The 23,610-nt window shown below is 40.5% G+C and overlaps 1 protein-coding gene across 3 annotated transcripts; it reads right to left on the bottom strand.

Annotated features, from left to right (window-relative positions):
- Window positions 1–6,563: 6,563 nt before the first annotated feature.
- Window positions 6,564–16,117, bottom strand: CCDC14 (coiled-coil domain containing 14). 3 transcript variants are annotated; one of them, XM_041473424.1, is made up of 13 exons: window positions 16,072–16,117; window positions 15,012–15,067; window positions 14,480–14,543; window positions 14,318–14,390; window positions 14,083–14,223; window positions 12,839–13,078; window positions 12,655–12,749; window positions 11,154–11,718; window positions 10,485–10,626; window positions 9,762–9,841; window positions 9,109–9,327; window positions 8,891–9,023; window positions 6,564–7,796 (listed from the first exon to the last, which is right to left on the bottom strand). In XM_041473424.1, exons 1-13 carry the CDS (start codon window positions 16,102–16,104, stop codon window positions 6,821–6,823), a joined length of 2,817 nt encoding a protein of 938 aa, XP_041329358.1. In that variant the 5' UTR covers window positions 16,105–16,117; the 3' UTR covers window positions 6,564–6,820. The 3 variants fall into 3 exon arrangements, with proteins under 3 accessions (XP_041329358.1, XP_041329360.1, XP_041329361.1); XM_041473426.1 differs by having other exon boundaries at window positions 9,184–9,327; XM_041473427.1 differs by lacking the exon at window positions 12,839–13,078.
- Window positions 16,118–23,610: the final 7,493 nt, after the last annotated feature.

The raw sequence follows: 23,610 nt of genomic DNA, 5'->3' as shown, positions 1-23,610 counted from the left end.
CAGGCTGAGAATGATCAATTACAAGCCTTGTGACTCAAGTAATGAATCTTGTCGCAAGCCTGTAAAGTAAACTTCAAAAGGAGGATGGTTCTTTTGCTAATTTTTGGAGCCCTGAATGATTTTTCAACAAAAGCCAGGCACTTTAAAATGACTTTCATTTGCAGTCCTCCCAGGTCTTGGTAAAAGGGAAACCAGACTTTGGGTGCATTTTGTGCATTTTCCTGTTTAAAAGGTGAAAAAGCTGCTGCTCAGTTACTTCAGCAGAGGGGATCCAGCTGAAAGAGCCAACTGAGGGGAAATTTCTAGGCTTTTAGAAGTTGTTTCTGGAATTTAGGAGCAAAATGTTTCTAATTGTGGCTTCTGTGGGATAAAATGACTGATGAAACAGTGTATTTGGAAGATGTGGCCAAATCCAAAACAACCACTTTCTGCAGCATGGCTGGATGACAACAGCTTTTGTTGTAGCCGAGTAAAACAGTGGTTTAGAAATGCCCAGAGCTGTTTACAAAGGAGGAAAATCAGCTTCAGATAACTTTTAGAAATGGCCCCTTTTATAGTGTCAGGGGCATGAAATGTAGATATCACTCAAGATCATGCCCAAAGACCCTTAAGCAAGAAGGGGCCAAGTACTGCAGGCACAGGACTACACCCTGTCACTTTTGGAACCTTTGGTGGAAGTTTCCAAGAAGGCCATCAGAACAGATTTAGCAAACATCTCAGTAATTTAAAATATTAATGGTGAACATGTGTTGTAACTGCAGTTAATTAAGCATTGATAAAAGAATCTGAGCATAAACAATTACACACTCCCTGGAATATTTCCTAAGCAGCACCAACAATAGCAGCTCTGCCGTGCACAGACTGAGGCAGCCTGCAGGAACGAGCAGTGCCTGAGTCTTCTCTGTGCATTTGGGGTGACAATCCCTGCTCTTGTTTCCAGAGCCAGATGCTGGGAGAGAGCTCTGCTGCAGTGACTGTGCTCTGAGCCCAGCTCTTGGAGCAGGGGATGCTCTTAACCCTTGTGTAAGGATTAGGGCTGGATTATGATAGCAGAAGTGGAGTAAAGACAGTGATGGCACACGGGGGAGTGTTTGATGTGTGCTCACCCAGCACAGGGTATGAATGGGCAGGGCTGTGACTCCACAATCTGTACACACACTGCTCACTGTTATCTCAGATGACACTGTGATTGCAGGTGTGATTACCACTTGCAAAGGGAAGGTTGTTAGTGACTCTCAGAGGCTTCCCAACAGCACAGCAGTGCTGTTCCTGAACAGAACCCTGTTCAGGAATGCTCCTGGGAAGAAGTAGGAAGCTTGAACAGGCAGATGCCTTATATTTGCTCAGTATATGTTACCCTGAGCAAATTGCATTGATGATAGATAGTGTTTTAAAAATAAAAATAGGGAGTGCTTTTGAAAAAACTCACTTCAAAGTCTGATCTGAGCCTGTTGTTCCTCAGTCAATGACTGCTATTAAAGGAGTCACTTAAACTCTTGCTTCAGTGCTTACAGGGTGGCTCCACTGCTCTCTCACACAGAGGGTCATGGTTTAAAAGATGGGCAAGGTGCCAACATTCCCAAGTGTTTGGGTGTCACAGAGAGAAGGTGAAAATCAGTAGTCCTTGAATGTCATGTTCTTGCCCAGGGGCTTGTGTGGGACATAAAAATGCCGCTCTGAGAATTCTTTGAGTGGAAATGAATCTTTGGTTGGAGACAAGACCTGTGCTGAAGAGAGCTCAGTGTCATGGTGAACTCTCTGCAGATTGGGAGGGAAGGGGGATGAAGATTCAGGGAATATACAGGAACATCTTCCCAGTGTTGTCTGTCTGAAGCCTTGGGAAGTAGAGCAAAGTACTTGGTCCTGGTTTGCTTGTGTTTCTTGGAAAGGGAGTGCTTGAGCAAGGGTGATGTTGGGATGATCTTACTACTGAGACTAACTATGGAAGAGAACTGGCATTCCCAAGGGACTAAAGAGAACCAGAAACTGATGATAAAGCTATTTATAGTCTAGATTATGCCAAGAAAAATATTCTACACTTAGCTTAATATCATAATTGCAAGTCCAAAAACACTGCTAGCTTCTAAATACAGAACAGAATCTGGGAGGAGGCAGTAAGAAAATGTATGTTTTGGCTTTATGATTGCAGCAGAGAAATAGCCAAAATTCATCATGGGCTTGGACAAAACCAGGAGTCTTTAAAGAAATAATACTTCTAAGTGGTCTTCAGACATTCAAATGCCTAAAGAGCCTACAAACCACATAATGTTAGCTGTAACACAGATGGCCACTACATGTTGAGCTGTTTAAGCTGCTCTTTTTGCCGTCAGTGAAGCACTGATTTTACACTGTCTTTGGAACACAGTGTAAAAGCTTCAGTAATGGATATTCCCATGAATGCAAAAAGCAGATTCTCAGCATGTCCCCCTGCCTCTGAATTGCAATACTACTGGTGTCACTTCATGACTGGGGATTATTCCATGCTGGTGCACTGTGACTCCAGTCTTGTGCGGGGCCAGGAGTACAATGAGAACCTTTGGATAACATTCTCTCCATTCTGTGACCTGATAAACAGGAGATGTCTATGAAAGCATTGGGCTTTCAGTTCAGCTTGGTGTTTGGTCTTCAAATAGTGAAACCATTCACTGATGATGCATTAGGTATGACCACAGGATCTGTGTAAAGATGAATTTAATGGTTGAGGCATCTTGCTCACACACAATTTCAGTCCTGAAAAAGATCCCCATGTAACAGTGGCATTTCCAGCAAGCCATGAGAGGGAAAGCAGTGTGGACTGCTCCTTTACCTCACTGCAGTAAAAGGCAAAAAGTGAATACACTTCCCAAGACTGTTAAGGAGCACAGAAACAATCCATTTTCACAGATTAAAAGAAATCTGGAGACTACAGCAACTATTTTCTTCTCTACCAAAAAGATTGCTTAGAAAAAACAAACTTAGCCTGTGCTTATGCCGAAGAGAGACCTGATCAACTGCAACATGAATGAAAGGCTGGGGGACAGTGTTCTCTTCAGGCTCCTGGCTGGTTACAGCTCAAATTGCAGGAACAGTCATGGAAGTGACAGTGACTCTTGATTTCACCTTAAAGCAGAGGTTAAAGTGAGCTCAGCAATAAGACCTCATCTCCTACTAGCCTCCTCTGTACCCAAGGGTCTGCAGGCAAAAGCCTTGACTCATGTAACTGAACACTCCAGAAGCTGGAATGTCCCTACAGCTGGCTGAAGAACATCTTGAAGAACCACTTGAAGAAACCTGCCTGAGCTTAACTGGAAACAGGCAATTGGTGTGGGTAGTCTGATCTACCTAGGATGCTTTAGAGCTAAATCTGTGTTTGGACTGAATTATCTGTCATACCCACTTTAATATCTGAAATCTGACTTGACATTTTCATCTCTTCTGGTAAATTCTGGTGCTGTGGCAGGTGTGCAGACCTGTCCTGGCTGATCAAACTTGAATAATCATCTACACTATTTGGGAACCACTGATGTGACTAACTCTATGACTTTTTTTTTTTTTTCTTCAGCCTGTTTCTCTGATCTAACAAAGGAAATGTTTCTTTCCCTTCTAAGGAAAAAAATCACCCTTGTTAGGAATGCCTGCATTAAGTCAGAGACTTAAGAAAGGTACTTGAGGTAACAGCAGCAATCCCTGGTCTGTTTGGGATTTTTTGTTTTTATTATTTTGTGAAATATTCAGGTCTAAAACCTCCCTTCCATTGGTAAGTGAATGGTGTTGCCACTTGACCTCAACTGGTGTCCCAGGTAACTTATTAGCACACACAGATGCAATACCGGCTTTACTTCATAAGTCAGAGACTTAAGAAAGGTACTTGAGGTAACAGCAGCAATCCCTGGTCTGTTTGGGATTTTTTGTTTTTATTATTTTGTGAAATATTCAGGTCTAAAACTCCCTTCCATTGGTAAGTGAATGGTGTTGCCACTTGACCTCAACTGGTGTCCCAGGTAACTTATTAGCACACACAGATGCACAGATACAACACACCGGCTTTACTTCAGCAAATAAGGCAGCTTTTGTTCCTTATGAAGTTTTTGATGGAATTGGACACAGTAGTAAGACAGCAATCCTTTGTGTTTGCAGGGAGCCATTACCATTCCCCCAGAACTGGACACTGGATTATAGGCACTCATTGCTCAAGAAAGGAGAGCAGGGAATTATATGTGGGTTAAACTCAGGTACTGGAGTATTGCACCATCTTTTCTATGTTCCACAAGATAAAGGGTTCACAAAGGGAAAAAAGCTTGATGACATGTTTTAAGAGTTCCTTTTCTTTCCACATCACTGGACGGCACAGATGTCAACTTCACAGAATATGATTTGTTAAAATGAAACTCTTGTAACTTCTGTGTTTACAAGAAAAACCTAGATGATGCTACGTAACATAACAGAATGGTTTTGGGCTGGAAGGGATGGAAAACACCCTCTAACTCCAACCCCCTGCCCTAGGCACGGATGTGGTCCCTTACAGCAGGTTGTTCAAAGCCTAGAACAGCCTGTTCAGCCCGGCCTCAAACACTTCCAGGCAGTCACAACTTTTGGGGAAAACCTCCTCCAGTGCCTCACCAGCCTCATAGTAAAGATTTTTTAAATAATATTAAATCATGATCACTGGTGTTGCAGTTTGAGCTGTTCAAGTGAATCCATACAACAGAAGAGGTGTTTCCTAGCAGCTATTACTGAACCCATAACAGTGCACATTTATAATGCCTATATATGGGAAATTTATATTTAATTAAGGTGCCATAGCTCTGATTGACATACTGGAGTACAAAACAAAGGACCATTAAAAAAAAAAGTCTCCTCCTTTCTGTCTCTTCTTCTAAGTTTCTCCTCCTTGGAAGCAGGGACAAATTTCCAACCTGCTCCTATGTCATTATGCCCAGGAGTGTTTTCCAGTAGTCATCTGCTTTCATAGAACTGACTTCATAAAGGCAAACTGGAAACAAGTAAGATGGTGAAACATCTTCCCCCGCAGGTAAAAGTGAATGTAAATGCTGTCAATACAAAAGCAACATGCTTGGACATCCTGACCCCACAGCTGCCTTTAACATGCTGCAATTAGCTTTGGCCAGGAAGAATACCCTCCTTCAAGTCTTGGATGCAAGGAGAAAATTAACGAGTTGTCTACTAGTGAAAGTTCTTCCCATCTTTTTTCAGGTTTCTTATGAGTTCTAAAGATTAGACTTTATTGTAGCTTGTCTTTAACCCATTCCATAATAATTGTTTAAATCTTACTTAGCTTCCACACTGAAACTACTTGTAAATACTTAATTAAAACCTGTTCACTTTCATACCATCAACCTTATTTTGAATCTGAGCACGAGGAGTGTGGAGAATACTGAGAAATGCAGGCCAAGCCTTAAAAGCATTCTAAATGACTGAAGTCACTATTTAGTCTAACTTTCCTTTTTCAAAGCAGGAGTGCCAGTTGGCATCTTCTGTAGTGTGTGCTCTCTTCATACCTTTGTATGACTCAGTTACCAGTAACTAAAATAATCAGAGCTGCTCCCCAGCACAGTGCATGGACAGCATCCTAACTTTAAATATGTCCACACAATCAGATGACCATGAGGGACTTTCCTTCTACATGGAAACATACAAGAAAAGAGTGCCAGGAAGGACAACAATGTTTTCTAGGAAAAAAATAATAGGCAATTCTGCAGAAAAAGCAGTCAAACTCAGGTCTTTATACTGCTGTTCCCTTTCCAAAGGTATTTTCCCTGAAAAACAGCTCTGAAGCATTGCTGAGGGTATAAGAGGCACAGAATGGTAGCAATGGTACCTTCCTCTACCTGTAATTTAAACACATTATGCATATTGTTGAGACAGATGTGGAAAACCCTGTTAGGGAGAACAACAGACTGCAATCATTCCCTGCTTCACTCCCATTCCTGTGAGAGCCAGTTCTGGTGATTCAGTCAGACTCTGTATTAATGTCCAAGAGATGTTTGATACCTCAACAACTGTAGAATTTCCATGCCTTCCTCAGGCTGTATATTCTGGTGCTTTCCTAACTGTACTGGTTTGCCAACTTTCAGCTAAAGCCTCATTTGTCTCCTTTGTGTCAGCTCTGCTGCTTCTGTTCCTCAGCACCTTACTGTTCTGTATTTATCCACTGGTACTACATTCCCTTTTACTTTAGATAAAAGCAAATATTTGTAAAAGCATGCCCTATAACAGGACTGTAGAAAGTAACAGAAGTTTGATGATCCTTTTCTTGCCCTTGTCTGGACTCTCCACTTCTACAAAGCTCCAAAGAGAAAACAGTTCTAGCAGTGGTGAAAGAAAAGGGATTGCTTCATTATTTCATAGGATATATCACACAGTAAAAATCCCATATTGATGGCTGTCTTTATTTTTGGAATAGCATAATCCTGACTTAGCAACTGTAACTCTCAGCATTCCTGCAGAACTGCTCTGTAACTTGCTCCTCCCTGGTTTCTACCTGTGGAACCTCTTGCTCATGTGAAGCACCTTACAACAGTTCTTTGGGGAAGGGAAAAAAACCACAAGTAAACGAGTACATTTAATTTTGCAAGTAAAGAGTATAAAATAAGTAATAATTAAAAAAGCCATTTCTATTTTATATAAAAAGCCAGTTATTTCAAGTTGTACACATCAAGGGGAACAGCACCACAGCCTAATGAGGAACAAATTCTATCCATAATTGAGACAGCTAGGAACCAGCTGTTACATACAAATATACATATCAGTACCATACTTAATATACTTCAGAAAAACTTAATTTATCCAAATAGCTGCAGCCCGTTTTGCTTTCTCATACTCATTGTTTCCTAATGTTACTTTGCAGAGTCCTTTGTAACCTGGCTATGTTGGCATCCAAGGCTGCTAAGCTGTTTTTGAAGTCCTCTTCATCTCGAGAAGTAAATGTTGAGAAAGAAGATGCACTCCAGTCAGACCTCCCTGAGAAATCATCAAATGAAATGCAGCTAAAATCAGCTGCTTTACTGCCTGTTTTCTGAGAAACCCCTGCTGGAAATGGCATCGATGCACAAGGGTATGGAGCAGGCTGAGGCTGGTCTGGTTTATCCATGAAATCTTTTGCAGCCCCACTTGGAATGCCTCTTGGTCTCACTTGGACTTTGTCTCCTTCTGGCTTCGCTTTACCCCCTGTAACTTCAAGTGTGTTTTCCACAGTCTTTTTCACATTGTACCCAGCATTTAATTTATCCAGTAGAGTTGGATCCTCACATCCATACTGCTGCACAGAGCTTGGGAGCTCACAGTGGTAATCCAGCCTCTGACAAGCCCCTCTGCTTGGGGGTAGCACACCACTTCTTCCAGAGACTGGCTGCTGCTTTTTAGAGGCACTGCTAGTCAGGGGAATATAAATTGTCTCGTCCAACTTGGTTTGGTCATCTAGTAAAGTTCCAGAATCACTCCCTGTTTCTGCATCTTGCTTCAATGGAGCTGGTGGTCCTCTGGGGGGTGATGTTTGTTCTTCTGTGAATGTACTGTTAATTTTACTTCCTTCAGCAGCAAACTTTTCATAGGACAGATTTTGCATTTCTACTTCTCCAATTTTATTTGGGAATTGAAGATCCGTATCTATCAAAATATGATCCATTTCTAATGTTTTAAGGTAAGTCATTACTGAAGTACTCCCAGGAAACAGCTCAGGTTGCATCTGCTTTTCATGGTCTTCCAAAAGAGACTTTGAGAGAACTTTTTCAGGTTTGGGTCTAACACTGTCCCCTGTGAGGTCAGACAGAAGCTTGGCCATGCTGCCCTGCAAGGTTCTGTTAGGGTAAAATCAACCAAACAGCTTCAAAATTAGTCACCAAAAATAAATAGTTAAAAACTTTTCCATAGGAAAAAAAAGTTAGATTTATCAGGCTGTGGCAAAGTTGCAATGCACCTTCTAGATATTGTTATATGTGAACCAATTCCAAGTTTTTTGAATTCTTCTTCAGCTCACTGTGTCTAAAAACTAACAAAAATAGCATAACCCAATGAAGTTCTCCAGATTATTCATGGTGTACCTGCTTTGAGCAGCACACGATAAAATAAACTGATGCCAAGAAACTGCTACAAAGCAGATAGAAGTAGTTACCAAAATCACTAAGAAAGGTTTTCTGAATTATTCTTCCCATTGCATCTAAATAAAAAAACATAATAAAAGAAATAATTCTCCTAACTTACTGCTCTGTCCATCAAAAGAGATTAACATTTAGATGTTTATGTCTCTTGCATGTACACAGACACACGTGTACTGTGACATCATTCTACCACCACCTGGTGGCCAGCACAGCAGTCATAGAAGTGTCTAAACTTCTACTGAAGGATTTGAAATGTCCTTTCAAAATATTCTGCTGCTCCAATCAGTCCCAACTACAAACATGACAGACAACAGTTTTGTTTCCTCAGCACAACATATCCAAAGCAATTGTAGATACACACCACTATGCAGCTGCAAAAAGCTATTTGTACCTCCCAGCTTGCCACTATTTTCAGCATAAAAGATCAAGATAAAATAAATTCACAGCAATAGTTCTTACTGGCAAATAGATCCTTATGGATCGAATAGATCTGCTATTAGTATTTTACTGTATCTGCTTCACAGATACAGTAAAATACTATCTGCCATATCTTATCACAGAATTCAAGTCACAGACTATGACAACTTTGTTTTAAAACAAAATTACAGCAGCATTGTAACAAAATGAACTGCAAAGAGAAAGTTTAGCTTATGTGACCTCCCACCACCAAGATACCAAGACTACAATAATCCACAGGATGGAAAAAAAACCCCAAAAACCCCAAGGAATAAGAAAGATTTTTATAAAAGAAAAATAATGTCAGAGCAAAACCCCAAAACCTTAGCCTCTAGTACCTGGTTAATTCCCTCAGTCTCTTAACTTCTGCATCACGCTGACGTAATGTTATGCCCAAAATCTTATTTTCTTTCTCTGCAGCTTCCAGCTTAAACTGAAGGCTCTTCACAGTTCCTAAAGCCTCTTCCACTTCTGAAATGCCAACAAGAACTCAGACAATTACTTCTTTTAACTTTTAAAATGCTAAACAAAGAATAACCATATTGAAAACACGCACCAATCTTGAGCTTGGTGGAATGAATGTCATAATGCTGTTTGTTTTCTAGCAATTCTTCTTCTTTATCTTGAATACCTTTTGCAAGATGCTTATTTTCTTCTTTCTGACTTTCTATTATTTTCAGTAGTTCTTCATTTTTAGCCTGCAGTGACTCAAGGCCTTTCTGCAATTCTTTCAATTGACTCTGGAGCATCATATTCAAGGACTGCAAAGAAACCACTGCCAAAAGTAAAACATAAAATGTTTAAGTGTTTTGTGTGGTAGCTTGAATTTCTAAACCAAACTAAGTTTTTAAATTATCTTGGCACTATGAATTTTGGTTACAGATAGAAGGGTTGCTTTTTTTTGCAACAAGATAAAGCTCAAGCTTTCTTCCTAAGTATTTAATCAATCATCTTCATTTTCAGAGGCACATAAGCAAAAATAACCTGCTTGGCAGCTGAGGAGCCAAATCCTAGTATGTGGAGTCTAAAAAGGCCCAACAGTCCATCCAAATGTAGTTCCAGCATTAGACCCACTTAGTTCAGCTACTACTAAAGGCCACAATACATACAGACATATGAAACTACAGACATATAAATAAAAAAATATCATCTATGGTAATAAAGCTTTAACAAACATGCCCCTATCAAGCAACATTATTGGTACTTTACATTCATAGTTGCAGCTCTGTGCAGATGTCTTCTCACTGCTTTCTTGTTCCCTATGTTGCTGGTTTAATATTCTTAGTCTCCTAAACATGAATTGTGAAAAAGCACAAGTTCAGAAATATTAGAATACACTCAAAAGACTGCACTTTAAATTAGTTTGGTGTCTTAATAACACATTTTTCTTACATTCTGGTACTTCAACACAAAAGACCCTTTCCAAGTATCTGATAAATACCTGGTATATAACGCTCTTTTGAAGTAAATGCTACCAAAAAATAAATTCACAGCAATAGTTCTTACTGGCAAATAGATCCTTATGGATCAAATAGATCTGCTATTAGGAGTTAAGACTTCACAGATAAAGTAAAATACTATCTGCCATATCTGATCACAGAATTCAAAGAGACACTTCTGCATTTGAGAATAAGCTACAAAAAGAACATGAGCAGGCTAACTATCTTTTAGTGCAGTTTTCAGAGTAATGCATTCACCCCACCCAGTCAAAGGCCCCATCATGAGATAACTGATACTACTAAAATACCAAAGCCATGCTATGTGTTAATTGTTGCTTTTTGGACTGTATGGCCTTACCAGCACACTTTCTAATTCACAAATATTGCACAGACAAGAAGGGAAGAGCCTTTACAAAGGCAATTTAAGGCAGAGCAGTTAGAGTTGCTTTAGGTGCACCTGCAGTAAGCACAGGCTCACTGAGGAGCTCCTCACCTGCGCAGCTGGGCATTCTCACTGCGCAGAGGCTGCAAGGCCAGAGCTATTTCAGCTTGGATATTCCTACTTCCCACCACAGCTGGGAGCAAGGACACCGAGTCTTCTACTTCACTCATCAACCTCAGCATTTCTGAGTCACCTGCAAGAAGTGAGGGCAGAAAAGAGACTCCATAAACCTATAAATCTGTAATATAACTAATGTTTTACATGTGATTAAGCAATCTGCAAAGTGATTTAATAGTGCTGGTGTTTTTTTCTCCCAAGAAAATTCTATCTTTAACTATATTTATTTAAAATTGTTGAGCTTGAGTATGAAAACTGTGCTTTACATCCTCAGTAAAACAACCCACCATCTTTCCAACCAGTCTAGGTGGGATTGCTATTGCAATCTGTCCACACCAGGACCCTTCTCAGAGGAAAGCTCTGTATATGGAATAGCAACAATCTTTATCTTGCTGTCTTGATAAAATTAAAATATTACAAAAATAATTTAATACTTATCTAGAGTCAATCCTGAAGGTTTTACAGTGGTGGAAAAACCACAGTAAGGCATCACATATCATCTGACACATACAACTTCCAGAAACTGAAGTTGCTCACTCCTTTCATCAAGCTCTTGTGTTATTTGTATGTAATAACTCTACAGCACAATGAAAATGTCCTCACCTTGATCTGTTACCAGTGCTCTGAGCTCACCCATAAGATACTTCACAGTCCTAACTTTATGGGCTGTTTCTTCTAGACTTTCTTTTCTAGATTTTAGAGCTTTCTTCACACAACTTGTCTTACAGCTTGTATCTTTCACTGGAGACCTGTCAAGTACATCCAATTCATCTTCTTCACTGACCGTGTCCTCACTGTGCTCCTCAGGAGTATCCTCCTCTGTGTCACATGAGCCATCATGTTTTGCTGGACAGTGATGATGGCCCCTCTGTGCAGTCCTGACATTCAGCATTTCATGGGATTGTAACAGGGCTTGTATGCACCGCACCAAATCTGCTTCTTTTACCTGCTGCTCTTGGCTTGGGGCCATCTCTCTGGCAGAAGATGTGGGGACTGAAGAGGTTGCAGGCACTGAAGGGGTTGATGCTCTCGGTGCTGTACAGGGCATCACACCAGGAACAGCAGTTCCAGACTGTGTTTGTGCAGCAGGAGCAATAGAAACCACTGGGCAAACCACAGGTCCTCCCATCTCTGGCACACATTCATTGGCACTGTCTACAGGAATTCCCTGCATAAAAGATATTCTAATTAAACAAAAAATTAATATGATTTTTAAATCTTTAGGAGAAAAGACTCAAACAGTACACTTGTCTGACTCAATGTAAACTTGTTCATTCTTTGCTAATTATAAGAACAACTACAAATTAATAGTGGAATAATTTTCCTGAATAATAAGGAGGACTTAAAATGTAAATCTGATTTAGATTACCTTTAATGTTATTGGCAACATTAAATCACAGTTCTTTTATAGCAGTTCTGTAATGAAAACTCTCAGCAGCTTCTTGAATCCAAGCAGAACGAGGAAGAAATATAAAGGACAACACTGTTACCTTTCAGTATTTTAGGTAGGTGAATTTTTTAAAAGTCAAGGTCATCACTAGCTATACATGGACTCCCTGCAGATGCCTGTAAATCTACTGTTTTACAGATTCAAGGTAGATTCAAGCCTTTTGCCACATTTCCTGAGGTGGCAGCTGGTATTCTCCATCATCTCTATTCTATATCCTGAAATACACAGGCATTTTAACATGTGACTCTGAGATAATACAGCATGTCTGAAGAAATAATTGCCTTGATCAAAGGCAGGGAAAGCTCCATATGATATACGAGTTCTGTCAGGAGTTGCTTAATGATCCTAGTGTGCATTACTGAGAATGCAATTAACAGTAATCAATAATTTCCTGCACTTTTCCATGTTTGCTGTCCTTTACAGAATTCCCCAAGCAGAAGCAAGCAGCCAGCTGAAATGCTTCTAATTTAATTTTTTAGTATCCACATAGTATTTGTTTTGAATAGCAGTGTTTTGTCGGTGCATCACTACAGTTTGAAATACACAATTTTTTAAAAGGAAAATTATTAGGAAAACTGACCCAAGGAAATGTATAAATAAGTAGGCAGTGCTAATTCAATGTTTATTGATAGTGAGAATTGAACTTTTACTTACTGACTGAGTGGACAAGGGATTAGCTGAATGCTGCAGGGACAGTGCTGATGTGGAGGGAGGTAACTGACAATTCAAAGCTGCAATATTGTGACATCCTAAAAGAAAACAACACTTATAGATCAGGGCAATGTGGGCAAAACTCATGCAGTTAAATAGTCAACTCTATATTAACAGGTCCACTAACCCTGGTCTGAGGTAGGAGAAGGAGTTAAAGTAGGAATTTCATTACTCTTCTGTGGGGGTTGGCCAGTTATCAGAGACATCTGAGTTTGCACATGCTCATACAGTTTCTGATACGCCCCAGGAGAGTGTTCACTGCAAGGCACATGAACTGACTGAACCGTCTGATTCTGTGCTGCACTGGAAAGGTCCTTCTCAGGAGAAGGTGTGGTAGATGAGGCAATTTTTCTATTTGATATTGGCACTGCAGAAGAGGAAAGAACAAAAAACCCCAGCTGAAGTTGCCTGTCTTCTTGATCTACATAAAACCATTGTATTGCTTGGCAGATTTTGGAAGGCTCCCTTGAAAACAGAAACAAAGATTCTATGGCCCAGGATACCAGTCAGATTTTGATTTACCAGCAAATGAATCCATCAATTTTTTCTTCCAGATAGAGCAACCTAAACCAGTTGGACAGGCAGCTATCCTTGAAGGAAGCACAGAGACTTAATCCCACAGAAGGCCAGTTCTAAAATAATTCTTGAAATCTCTGCTTAGGTATAATTAAAACTCTGTAATTTTACAGTGGTGGGAAGATATCAGCTACATGCTCAGTTCCTACAATTCCCAGTGGGCATTCTGCTACACACCTGTCTATAGGCCCCACTCACCTACTGGATCAGAAATTGCACAGAAGAAACAGGGTGCAGAGAGGCAGAAACGATAATAAATGAAATATTTCCCCTGGAAGCAAGTCAGCTGACAGCACTCCATCTACCTTTCTATTCAGTGCTTTGGCCACTAAACCATTTGAGGTCTTGTCATTTCTAGCCACACTTCCCTGTTTCCACAAATCCTTCTTTGAGAAAAGCCTGGCTGGACACTGAACTTCAGACCAGTTTCTAGCTGTGGATCCTAAACTGAGACCAAGGACTGCAATGCCTACCTGTCCAAGAGAAACAGGGAAAGGGTATTACCATTCTCCTCCACACTTCCTACAGATAAACCTGATGATGTTGATACTTTGTAAACACACTCAACTTTCTTCCTTGTACCTGAAGTTCAAACACTTGTGAATTTCAGTAGTTGTTTAGTAAGCATTTAAGGTTTCTAAAAGGAAATAATACATCCTTTTGTGGAATCAACTCAGGATCAACCTGTAACAAATGGCACCAATTATGTGAAGCCTTGCTGAATCTCACTAAGTTGAGGAGTTTTTCAAGGTTGCTTGAACAAAAAATAAATCAAGCCTAAGAAAGCCCACTTACCAATTTCTTTTTGGACAGGGGCAGGAGTAATGATTCTTTTTAACCCTTTCTTCTTGGAAGTATTTCCTTTGGTTAGCAAAGGCTTGGAAGTAAATTTAAAGGTAGTTGTTTTCCCAGATTGTTTATGAACAGTCTCCCTTCCTGGTATTAATTGAAAGAAAAAATGGTAAACAAAACAAATCAAGAAAGTATTACAAAACCTAAAAATGTAACTTGTATTTTTTATAGGCACAACCTGTAGCTTCCTTTTGTAAGATACTCTTCAGTAAAGCTGCACATTGATCAAGTCCATTATGAATAGTATCAACCTGCACAGAGAGCACTGCAGTGAGTAAACGAGTAGCACTGTTTTCTTTCAGTAAACCAAGATGCTGTGTTAAAAGAGCCATTTCATTACCTGATTGGCAGATTCAGTGGAACATACTTCCACATCAGAATGACACCCTTTCTTTAAGCCAAACCTGAAAAAGTGAAATTCACTGTTTATACCACCTCCTTAAAGGGAAACAAAGTAAAAAAACAATTACTTTCATTCAATAATAGCAAGCAAAAGAAAATTAATTTCATCATGAAACAAAATAACTTTCTAGTTCTGAAAACTTTGCATGGCTGCAAAAAACATGTTAAGCAGATAACAACAATTTTTGTCAAAGAAGAGTTTAGCCTCCACTCAACAGTCTTCTCTACAGCTAGTAATTATATAAATTCAGTCTTTATAAATAAAACATGAAGAGTGAAATCTGTATTTTTATATGCAAAATTTCTATTCAGTTTGTGCCTGTCCAAGGGCTGCTTAGAAACTTTCCGTTCAAAATGTTTTATATATACACACAAGGAATTTTTGTTCAATTGAGGTATGAGAAGTATAAGGCTCCCAAGTGCTCACATATACACTCAATTTAAAACAGTATTAGTGAATAAGGTCTTACTGATTTCTTCCATTTGTCAGTTTAGTGGCTCCTGACAGCCTTCCAGAAGACAGAGCCTGTTGATTACAGAAATACACCTTGATTTTCTTAAAGTATTTTCACAACACTTGAAGACTACTATTGCCCACCAATTCCAAGAACTTTTGCCAAGGTGGATCAGTCCAAGGGACTGCTCTCAAGGCAAGGGTGCAACTGCTGCCAGTAGAGCCTGAGACTTGTGGGTTTCATTTCACAAAATATGCCTTGACAGCAGGATGCTTTGTTAATTTCCACAGCATTCTACAGACACAGCCACTCACTTAAGGACTATCCAAGAGCTGATGTACAAATGTGTTTCAAATGGAAACCATGCTTGAGAAATACAGACCTGAACTGTGGGGATTTTAAGAATCATCTATGGCCAGAGCACAGAGCACAGGAACACCATCACGGTCACAGAATCACAGCATGGGTGATGCTGGAAGGGACACAGTGGCTGAAGCATCCCAGAGCACATGGCACAGCTCTGCATCCTGACCTGTTCCTGAGCATCTCCACTGAGGGAGACTCCACATCCTCTCTGGACAACCTGTTTCCTCGTGTTCAGGTGGAACTCCCTGTGCACCGGTTTCTGCCCACTGCCTCGTGTCCTATTGCTCGGCCCCACCGAGCAGAGCGGGGCTCCGTGCCCCACACCCCCTTTAGCCATTCATACACATCGGTAAGGAGCGCTCCCAGCCATCTCCGCTCGAGGCTGAACGCACACAGCCCCTTCAGCCTTTCCTCTTCAGGGAGATGCTGCAGACCTCACTGATCCTCGCTGCCTCCCGCTGGAGCCGCTCTAGGAGCTCTGGGGCAGACGGACAGGCCCAGAACCGCCCGCAGCCTCAGGAGCGCCGTCAGGTGGCGGCGGTGCAAGCCGGGCTCGGCCTCGGAAGGCCCGACCTCGCGCAGAAGTCGTTACGCGGACGGCGGGGGGATCCCCCGACGCTCCCCCCATCCCCTCCGCGCACACCCGGGCTCTGGCGAGGAGGCCCCGAACGAGAACCGCGCCCCGCCCGCTCCCCCGGCCCTCACGCACCTTGCGGGGCCGCGCAGCTCCCAGCGCGGCCATGGCCCGGCCCGGCCCCGCCCACGCCTGCACCGCCCCCGCCCGCGCCGGCCAATCACCACGCGGTCCGTCCGCGAGGGGGAGGGATTAGTGCAGGGGGCGGGGCTTAACGACCCCGCCTCGCGGCGCGCCGGCGGCCGCGGGCGCGGGAAGGGGAAGGAGATGAGCGCGGCAGCGTGGCCGGGGATTGGCGGAGAGCCGGCAATGAGCGGACCAATGGAAGGCGAGAGGGCGGGGCTATAGCTGGCCGTGAGGGGCGGAGCGTGCCCGGCCCCGCCCCGCCGCTCCCTGAGGGGACGCCCCTGCGGAGGCGGCGCTTCTCGTCAGGGCGGTGTTCAGCGGGGACAGGGGCGGTACGCTCGTGGAATGGGCGGAAAACCGAGCCCTGCAGGTGAGTGGTCAGAGTCACAGAATCATTCGGGTTGGAAGGAATTTCTCTGCTCATCGAGTCCAGCCTGTGACCGAACACCACCACTTCAGGCAGACCCTGGCACTTTGTGCCACCTCCAGCCTTTCCTTAAACACCTCCAGGGCCCGCTGCTCTACCGCATCCCTGGCTAGTCCCTTCCGATGTCTGATCACCCTTTCAGTGAAGAAATACCTTCCCACGTCCAACCTGAATCACCCCTGCCGCAGCTCTGGTCTATGTCCTGTGAAAAACGCGTTCAATCTCCTGTGAAAATTAAAAAAGTTTAATAAAGGACAGTAGGAGACAAATATAAAGCAAAGGTTATTATGGCCGAGTGTGTCTTGGTACTCAGCCAAGAACACACAGTTATCTTCAGAGATACCCCTTAAACACCTTTCCCTTACATCAGCCTGTTGTGTATTCAAAGACCTTTATACATAGTAAACTTTTCTCAAACTAGTTTACATGTTCCGAGAATTGTTTAACACATCTCCTCCTTGGTTCCACCTTTTCAGAGCACGCGTATTCCTTGGTTGTGGTTTTAGTCCTTTTTTATCATCACCTTCAGTTTTGGCTCAGGCCCACATTGTCTTCAGACAGTGAGTGCTGATAATTTGCATATCTGTAGCTGGTGTCCTCTCCATTCCATTGGATTTTATCCATCCAAGCAGTCATTTTGACACAGCATACTTACATCAGCTATTTCACTACTATGTCTAAGCTTAATTAACAACAGAAATAAAAACTATATCTTTATAAGAAAGTTAGTTTAACGCCACACATATAGAATTGGTTTTAATATTTGCGAAAAGCCAATATTATAGTGTGTATCTATAACAGTCCTCTTGTCCTGCCTGGCCCCCCTGGGCCTGCCTGAGCTGCAGGGGCACAAAGGTAAAGCAGGCTGACCTGGGAGAGGAGCTGCTGGGTATTTGTTATATACATACAGAGGGAAAAAAATAACTTGGCTTTGGTCTGTCTACCCACATTTAAGTGAAGGATCTTATTTAAAACTCATTAACCTGTGTGCGTGGATCATGAGGGGTGGTGCCTCAAGCTCCACACTCACAAACACACACCATGTTTAGCACTGGCATATCAGTATTCTGCATTTCCTCGCTTTTGTTAGCTGAAGAAATAGACCTTGTGAGCACACAGAATTGGAGGCAATTACATTTACACAGGCTGAAAATGTGGTTGCATTACTATGCTATTAAGGCTACTATAGCAGAAGTGTGTATAAATATTCAACATCTCTGCTCTCCCAGTGTGTAAATTGTGTTGTTATTACCATGTTAACATTTACGCTGAAACTATGACAAAATTGAATTAAAAATATATTGTGAATATATTTATCATCCTGTCAAGAAAAACCCCAAACAAAACAGTAAAAGAGAAGGGTGTTCTGGCAGGAATTTGGAGACTTCTTCAGTTCTTTTCATTGAAAATTAAAAATTATGAGATCACTGTAATAGAACAGCTGAAGGAAGGAATATAAACTGGAAAAATAAAAGAGAAAGCTGAAAAAAGCTCAAAAAGATGTGTGGCAACTACCAAATCAGAGCCAGAGCCATTGGCATACTTTCTTTTTAAGGTAGTTTCTGGAAGTTTATGATTAATTCTTACTCAACTGATAGATGTGGATGCAGTATTTAAATAAGGAAGAATTATTCCAAAGCATTTAGCAACAGGTAACATAAAAATCCCAATCCATCCTCAATCCCATCCTTTGGTTTGAAGACACACAGATCAGCCAGCACTTCATTTTTTTCATGCAAAGGAAAATGAATACAGAAAGCTATCAGGGCCCATTTTTGCCAAGTAAACCTTTGTGAAACTACAGGCAAGATTGCCTTATAAATAATTTTTAAAAATACAACCACAAGGATTAAAAATTGCATAAATAATTAAAATTCTCATGGTCACAGAGCTCCAAGTTGTCACTCTTTAAAGACAAGAACAACTGTTATGAGACTCATGGTAGAACTGCAAGGGTTTGCAGCAGTGTATGCTGGGCACAGACTCACCAGAAGATGGATACTTTTTCTGACTGACACTGGCTTTATTTATTGAAACAGTGTGGGGAATCACTGAATATCTCTGGATCTGTCTGGCTGTTATGGTAAAACTGGATTAATAAAAAGAGATTCTTCTTTGTCTAACGTACTGAAATGCTTCAAAGTCATGAGCTGCATTCATACATAATCTTATATTGTTATTCGTATTTATAATCAAGATATCTTTCAGAGAGAAAAGTTAATTCCATTTAGTGAAATAATTTTTATCTTTTCATCCTGTTTGACAGATAACTAACATTCCTCAAACAATTCCAGGACATGTTTTTTTTTCTTTTTTTGGCTGAGGCCTTTGTGAAAGAAAACTGACAATATTCCAGGTTTCACCCCTATTTGGTGTAGAAATAATGCTAATGTTAATCAGAAAAAAAAAGAAGAAAAAAAAGCTAGAGAATGTGAGATAAATAAAAGCATAGTATAGGTGGAAGAAAAGACTCAAATCATTAGCCGAGGAAGAGCTGCCTGAATGATGAATAATTAAAACATACATGTGGTTATATTTGCAATCTTAATGCTTGAGGTGCTGTCCATATTGCATGAAGCATCACTGAAAATAACAAAAAGCTTGTTCTTACCCTAAATTATTTACAGAGTGAGTTGAAACACCAGGGTCTTACAGAAAACTCTGTACAAGACTGATGTGCTTAATAATGATGAACAAATACACACAGAACACAAGCTTTTGAGGAGCAGAGATCTGTGAGGGAGCAATTCTCAAATAAAGTAAAACAATGCTCCTTTGTTGCAGGAAGAAGAGAAAGTGAAGAAAATGAAGCTAATAAATGTGAGAGAAGACACTCATCGATCAATCAATCAATCAATCAATCAAGTTTCATCAGAAAATGGGTCTTTTCCAGTACCTACCTAGGAAAGCCATCACAAGTTCACACTCACTGTAAGTCTGTAAGTCTCTTGCTACCATTACTAACAAGTTCTAGTGTTGTAATTAAATACTGACCTAAGCATGATTGAGCACCAGCACAAACTAATTTTAAACTTTGCTCTGAGCGTTCAAAAAAAGTTGTGTGGTCTTTACAAGGGAGCATTTCACAAAATAAGAAACTTTTTATAAGACAAGTAGGCCAAGAATACCAGTCATTATTGTTTGTGATTATTTTGGTAGTTCTCCAAGTCCCTGTAAGTGTAGAATTAGGGAATAAAGCTACAACTTGGCTAACAGAAAGCAAATTAACAGATTTTTGTCTATCCACCTATCCTTCAATCTACATAGAGCCAACAGAAGAGAGCAGGTGAATAGCAATGAATATGTAGCTAAGAAAACAGATTCTTTCTTTGTCAAACCTGTAGAAAACAGATTCTTTCTTTGTCAAAGTCAGGCTTAAGGGATGTCTTGACCAAAGTGAAATATGATTGGAGGAAGCAGAAGTTTAATAGAGAATGTTTCAGTTGGATAGGTAGATAGATAAAGATATAATGAAGAGGTAAAGATTAATATATTATGGACCCTAGACCTGAGGTGCAATTGTAAAAGAGGCTTCAAAATTATCTACACTAGATTTTCAATGTCTCACTCCAATTTCAATCATGTATAGTGAAAGCTACAGCGGGACTTGCTGCATGGGAGACCTGTGGTCTCAGTGGTTCCCAAAGCCTGCCACCACATTTTTATTTTCTGATCTATTTGGAATTAATGTGTCTATAAATGATGAATTTCTTCTTCGTATTATGCAAATATAGAGGGGGAAAAAAAATCTTGGCTTTGGTCTGTCTGCCCACATTTAAGTGAAGGATCTTATGTAAAACTCATTAAATGCTCTTCATCCTGAGAAGTTCTCACTAGGACGAGATCAGAAGGGTGTTGAGTTATGACTTGTAGGAGACATCATTAAGAGTCGAGCTGTTACGGCCTTTCTGCGCTGATGACCGTGTCACACCCCGAGTGCTCAGGCAGCAGGTGACACTGCGCTGACACAGGACTGGTGCAGGAGGCTTGACTTCCACGAGATGGCGGCACGGGCACATGAAAATTCGCTCTGCGCTGAACCTAAAAGGGACTTGGAATTTCCATGAGATAAATCCAGGCACATCTTGGGTTTGGGAATACTAAGAGAATTCCGCCGGTATTTCATAGAATCTTTGTCACAACTTGTCTTTTCAGGCAATCTTACTGACAAGAGTAATGTCTTATTACTGGAAGTGTGTGAAAATAGTGATTTTTACCTAAAGCACTATTTTTTTTATTGCTCTACTAAATATAAAATCTACTGTGACATCAAACTGATCTTTAAAACCACATAGACAACTTTCACATGTGCAAGTTTAATAGATCTAGCATCTGATGGCTTTAGGGGAAAAACAAACTATCAACAGATTAATATCTCAGATATTCGTTTTCATTCTAAGTTATGAAAAGAAATGAAGCAATATAGGAACAGTAAATAAAATATCTGAACATAATTGTCTCTAATTAGAGCATTTGTTCAAATTTCCCATGAGGCAGGTTTTGGAACTAGTACTAGCAGTGAGAGTATTGAGATGAAAGGTCAATGAAATTGGTCCCGCCAAGGTGAAATCCTGTAACTTTTATTGTTTTAGAAGAAAATTCATAGATAAGAAAGTTATAATATTTAAGAGACTTAAAAATAATATACTTGTGTTTAAACAGCCAGCAGAGTTTTAACCACTTTCTGCTTGAAGCTTTAACTTCCATTTGAGCTGTACCAGACCATTCAGATGATCTCAGGGGCTCCCTTCCAAGCTGAATGGTTCTGTGATTCTGATTCAAAACCTTTTTTTTTCTACTTTTTTTTTTTCTTTTCCTTTCACATCCACTTTTGATTATCTCAGTGTAATCTATTGCCTTGCTCATATCCATGGCCTAACCTCATCTGAATTAAAGTTTTTGGCTGGGAAATAAAGCTGGCTATACTGATATAAAAGCAGTGCTATAACCAGTGCTCTGATAATCTTCCTCATGATTCCACACAGAAATTATGGGACTGTATATGTAAATGTGTACCCAGCTGTGCTAAATTGAATGAGTGAGAGGTCCTTTCTTAAGATCAGCAGTGAATCAATCACACCAATACCTCTAACTAGTCAATCAGCATTGCAACCTGGTTGTTTTCCACTGATAACAGAAATTCACAAATCCATTTTCCTCTCTCTATTGAATAGTTAAAAGAATTGAAGAAGTTACACATTTAAGTGCTGTGAGAAGTACGTAGGTACTTTTCTGAATCCATAGTGAAATCCATGACTGTATTTCCTGTGTTGTCAGCATTAAGTGATAAGCTTTTAAATTCTGGTTTCTTGAGGAAATGTGAGAAGACTGAAGTTTGCTTTCCATATGTATTGACTATCAATTGCCATTAGATCTAAACCCATTATCTGCCCTTTGGTTTTCTTAGTAACTGAAAACACATGTTGTGGTACTGACTTCCCCTCATGTTCTTGGGTTTCTTTGACAGAGACTGCCTGAATATGAGGTAGTGTGGAAAGATGCTGATGTTTCCTTTGACACAAGAAGTTTACTCCACTCTTCTTCATTAGCCATACAAAATCAGAGTGAGTGAGGAATAGCAAGACAGAACCAGGATATTGGTTCAGCAATCAGTCTGGGCTGCTGAGTGATGCTGGAAACAGGGGAAATATTTTGTGATCACACTCACAGCAAAAGCACAGCCCTGCAGAAACAGCTGTAGCAAACTGTTACATGAAGCCTACAGCTTTGTCCCTGTCTCTCCAGCTGTCTTTCCCAATGCTTAATTTGTTGTCAATTGTCTGGAAAGGAAAAAGCTATTACAAATATTCTTGCCTCATTGATCCTTGAAAGAAGATAGTCAAAGTAATTCCCTCATTCCTAAAAAAAAGATTTCCTCCTGACTTTTAGTGGCTACCTGGTTAAAACCTTGATCTCCTTTTTCAATATAAACATCAACACAAAATCACAGTATACAGCATATTCATTCAGGACACCATGGAAGTATGAATAAAATTGCAACTCTCAGCAGGTTATATGCCAGGCTTAAAAACTTCAGCCACTCAGGTCTTTCAGTAAAGTGTCCAATAGTCCTTGCACTATCAGATAAGTCTTCTGGGAGATTGAATGCCTCCTACATGTGAGCCAGTCCAGCTACAGGCAATATATCTCTCCCTTCCACCCGGGGATAAGCACAAATTAAAAATGCATCCCAGGAAAAATGCATCCCATTTGCCTCCATTTAGAGGAGGAAAAAATTTTCTGTAATTCAATATCATCTCCCAAAAAAATTGAATTTGGCTTGACCTAGGCTTTTCTTTTTGAGGTGTGTTGTGATATGTGGGGAGCATCAGTGACATCAGAGACCAATTTGATGCCCAAAGTACATATTTGTTGGGTACATTTAAAAAAGATTATAGCAAAAATACTCCATAAATAAAGTGGGAAGCTAAAGTGGAAGCACATGAATGATTATAAGTCATAAAGATACAGGTAAAATTAACAGTGTGAGTGCAGAAAATAGCTAGTTCTGGAAGGATGTTAATTTTACAGAAGCATGGCCTGGCTATAATTTTATATTTGTTACTGGACATTTAGTCATGCATATTCTCTCTTTGGCAATGGGGATATGACTTGGAGGAACAAGTGATCTGAGTATGAAAACCAGAAGTCTTCAGGGCCAGAGGAAGCACAGCTGAAGAAATAATCTACCTTCCACTGTATAGAAACAGCTAATAGATCAGTATTCACCATCTCTTGTACTTATATTATCCCTGTAGAATATTTACAGAAATATGGGCGGAAACAAATCATCCAAATTAAAAATGTAGTCAGTGTTAACACTATTACTGTAGAATAAGAAGCCTGTGGGTGTAAATTATCAATGTTAAACATATTTGCTCCAGAAGTGGGAAAGATATCTCTTGCTTTTTGATTTAGAGCTCTGGTGTGATATCTTTTCATTCTGTCCAAGGCATCCTTCCTGATGTCTGGGGAACATCACTGTGGGCCACAGCAGCTGTGCAATAGAGAGATTCAGATCTCTGGCATCAAACTTGAGATGTCAAAACAAAAAGGCAAGC

This window comes from Pyrgilauda ruficollis, unplaced genomic scaffold (assembly GCF_017590135.1).
Source record: "Pyrgilauda ruficollis isolate IOZ18807 unplaced genomic scaffold, ASM1759013v1 scaffold3, whole genome shotgun sequence".
NCBI lineage: Eukaryota > Metazoa > Chordata > Aves > Passeriformes > Passeridae > Pyrgilauda > Pyrgilauda ruficollis.
This window is presented reverse-complemented; position numbering and strand designations above follow the sequence as displayed.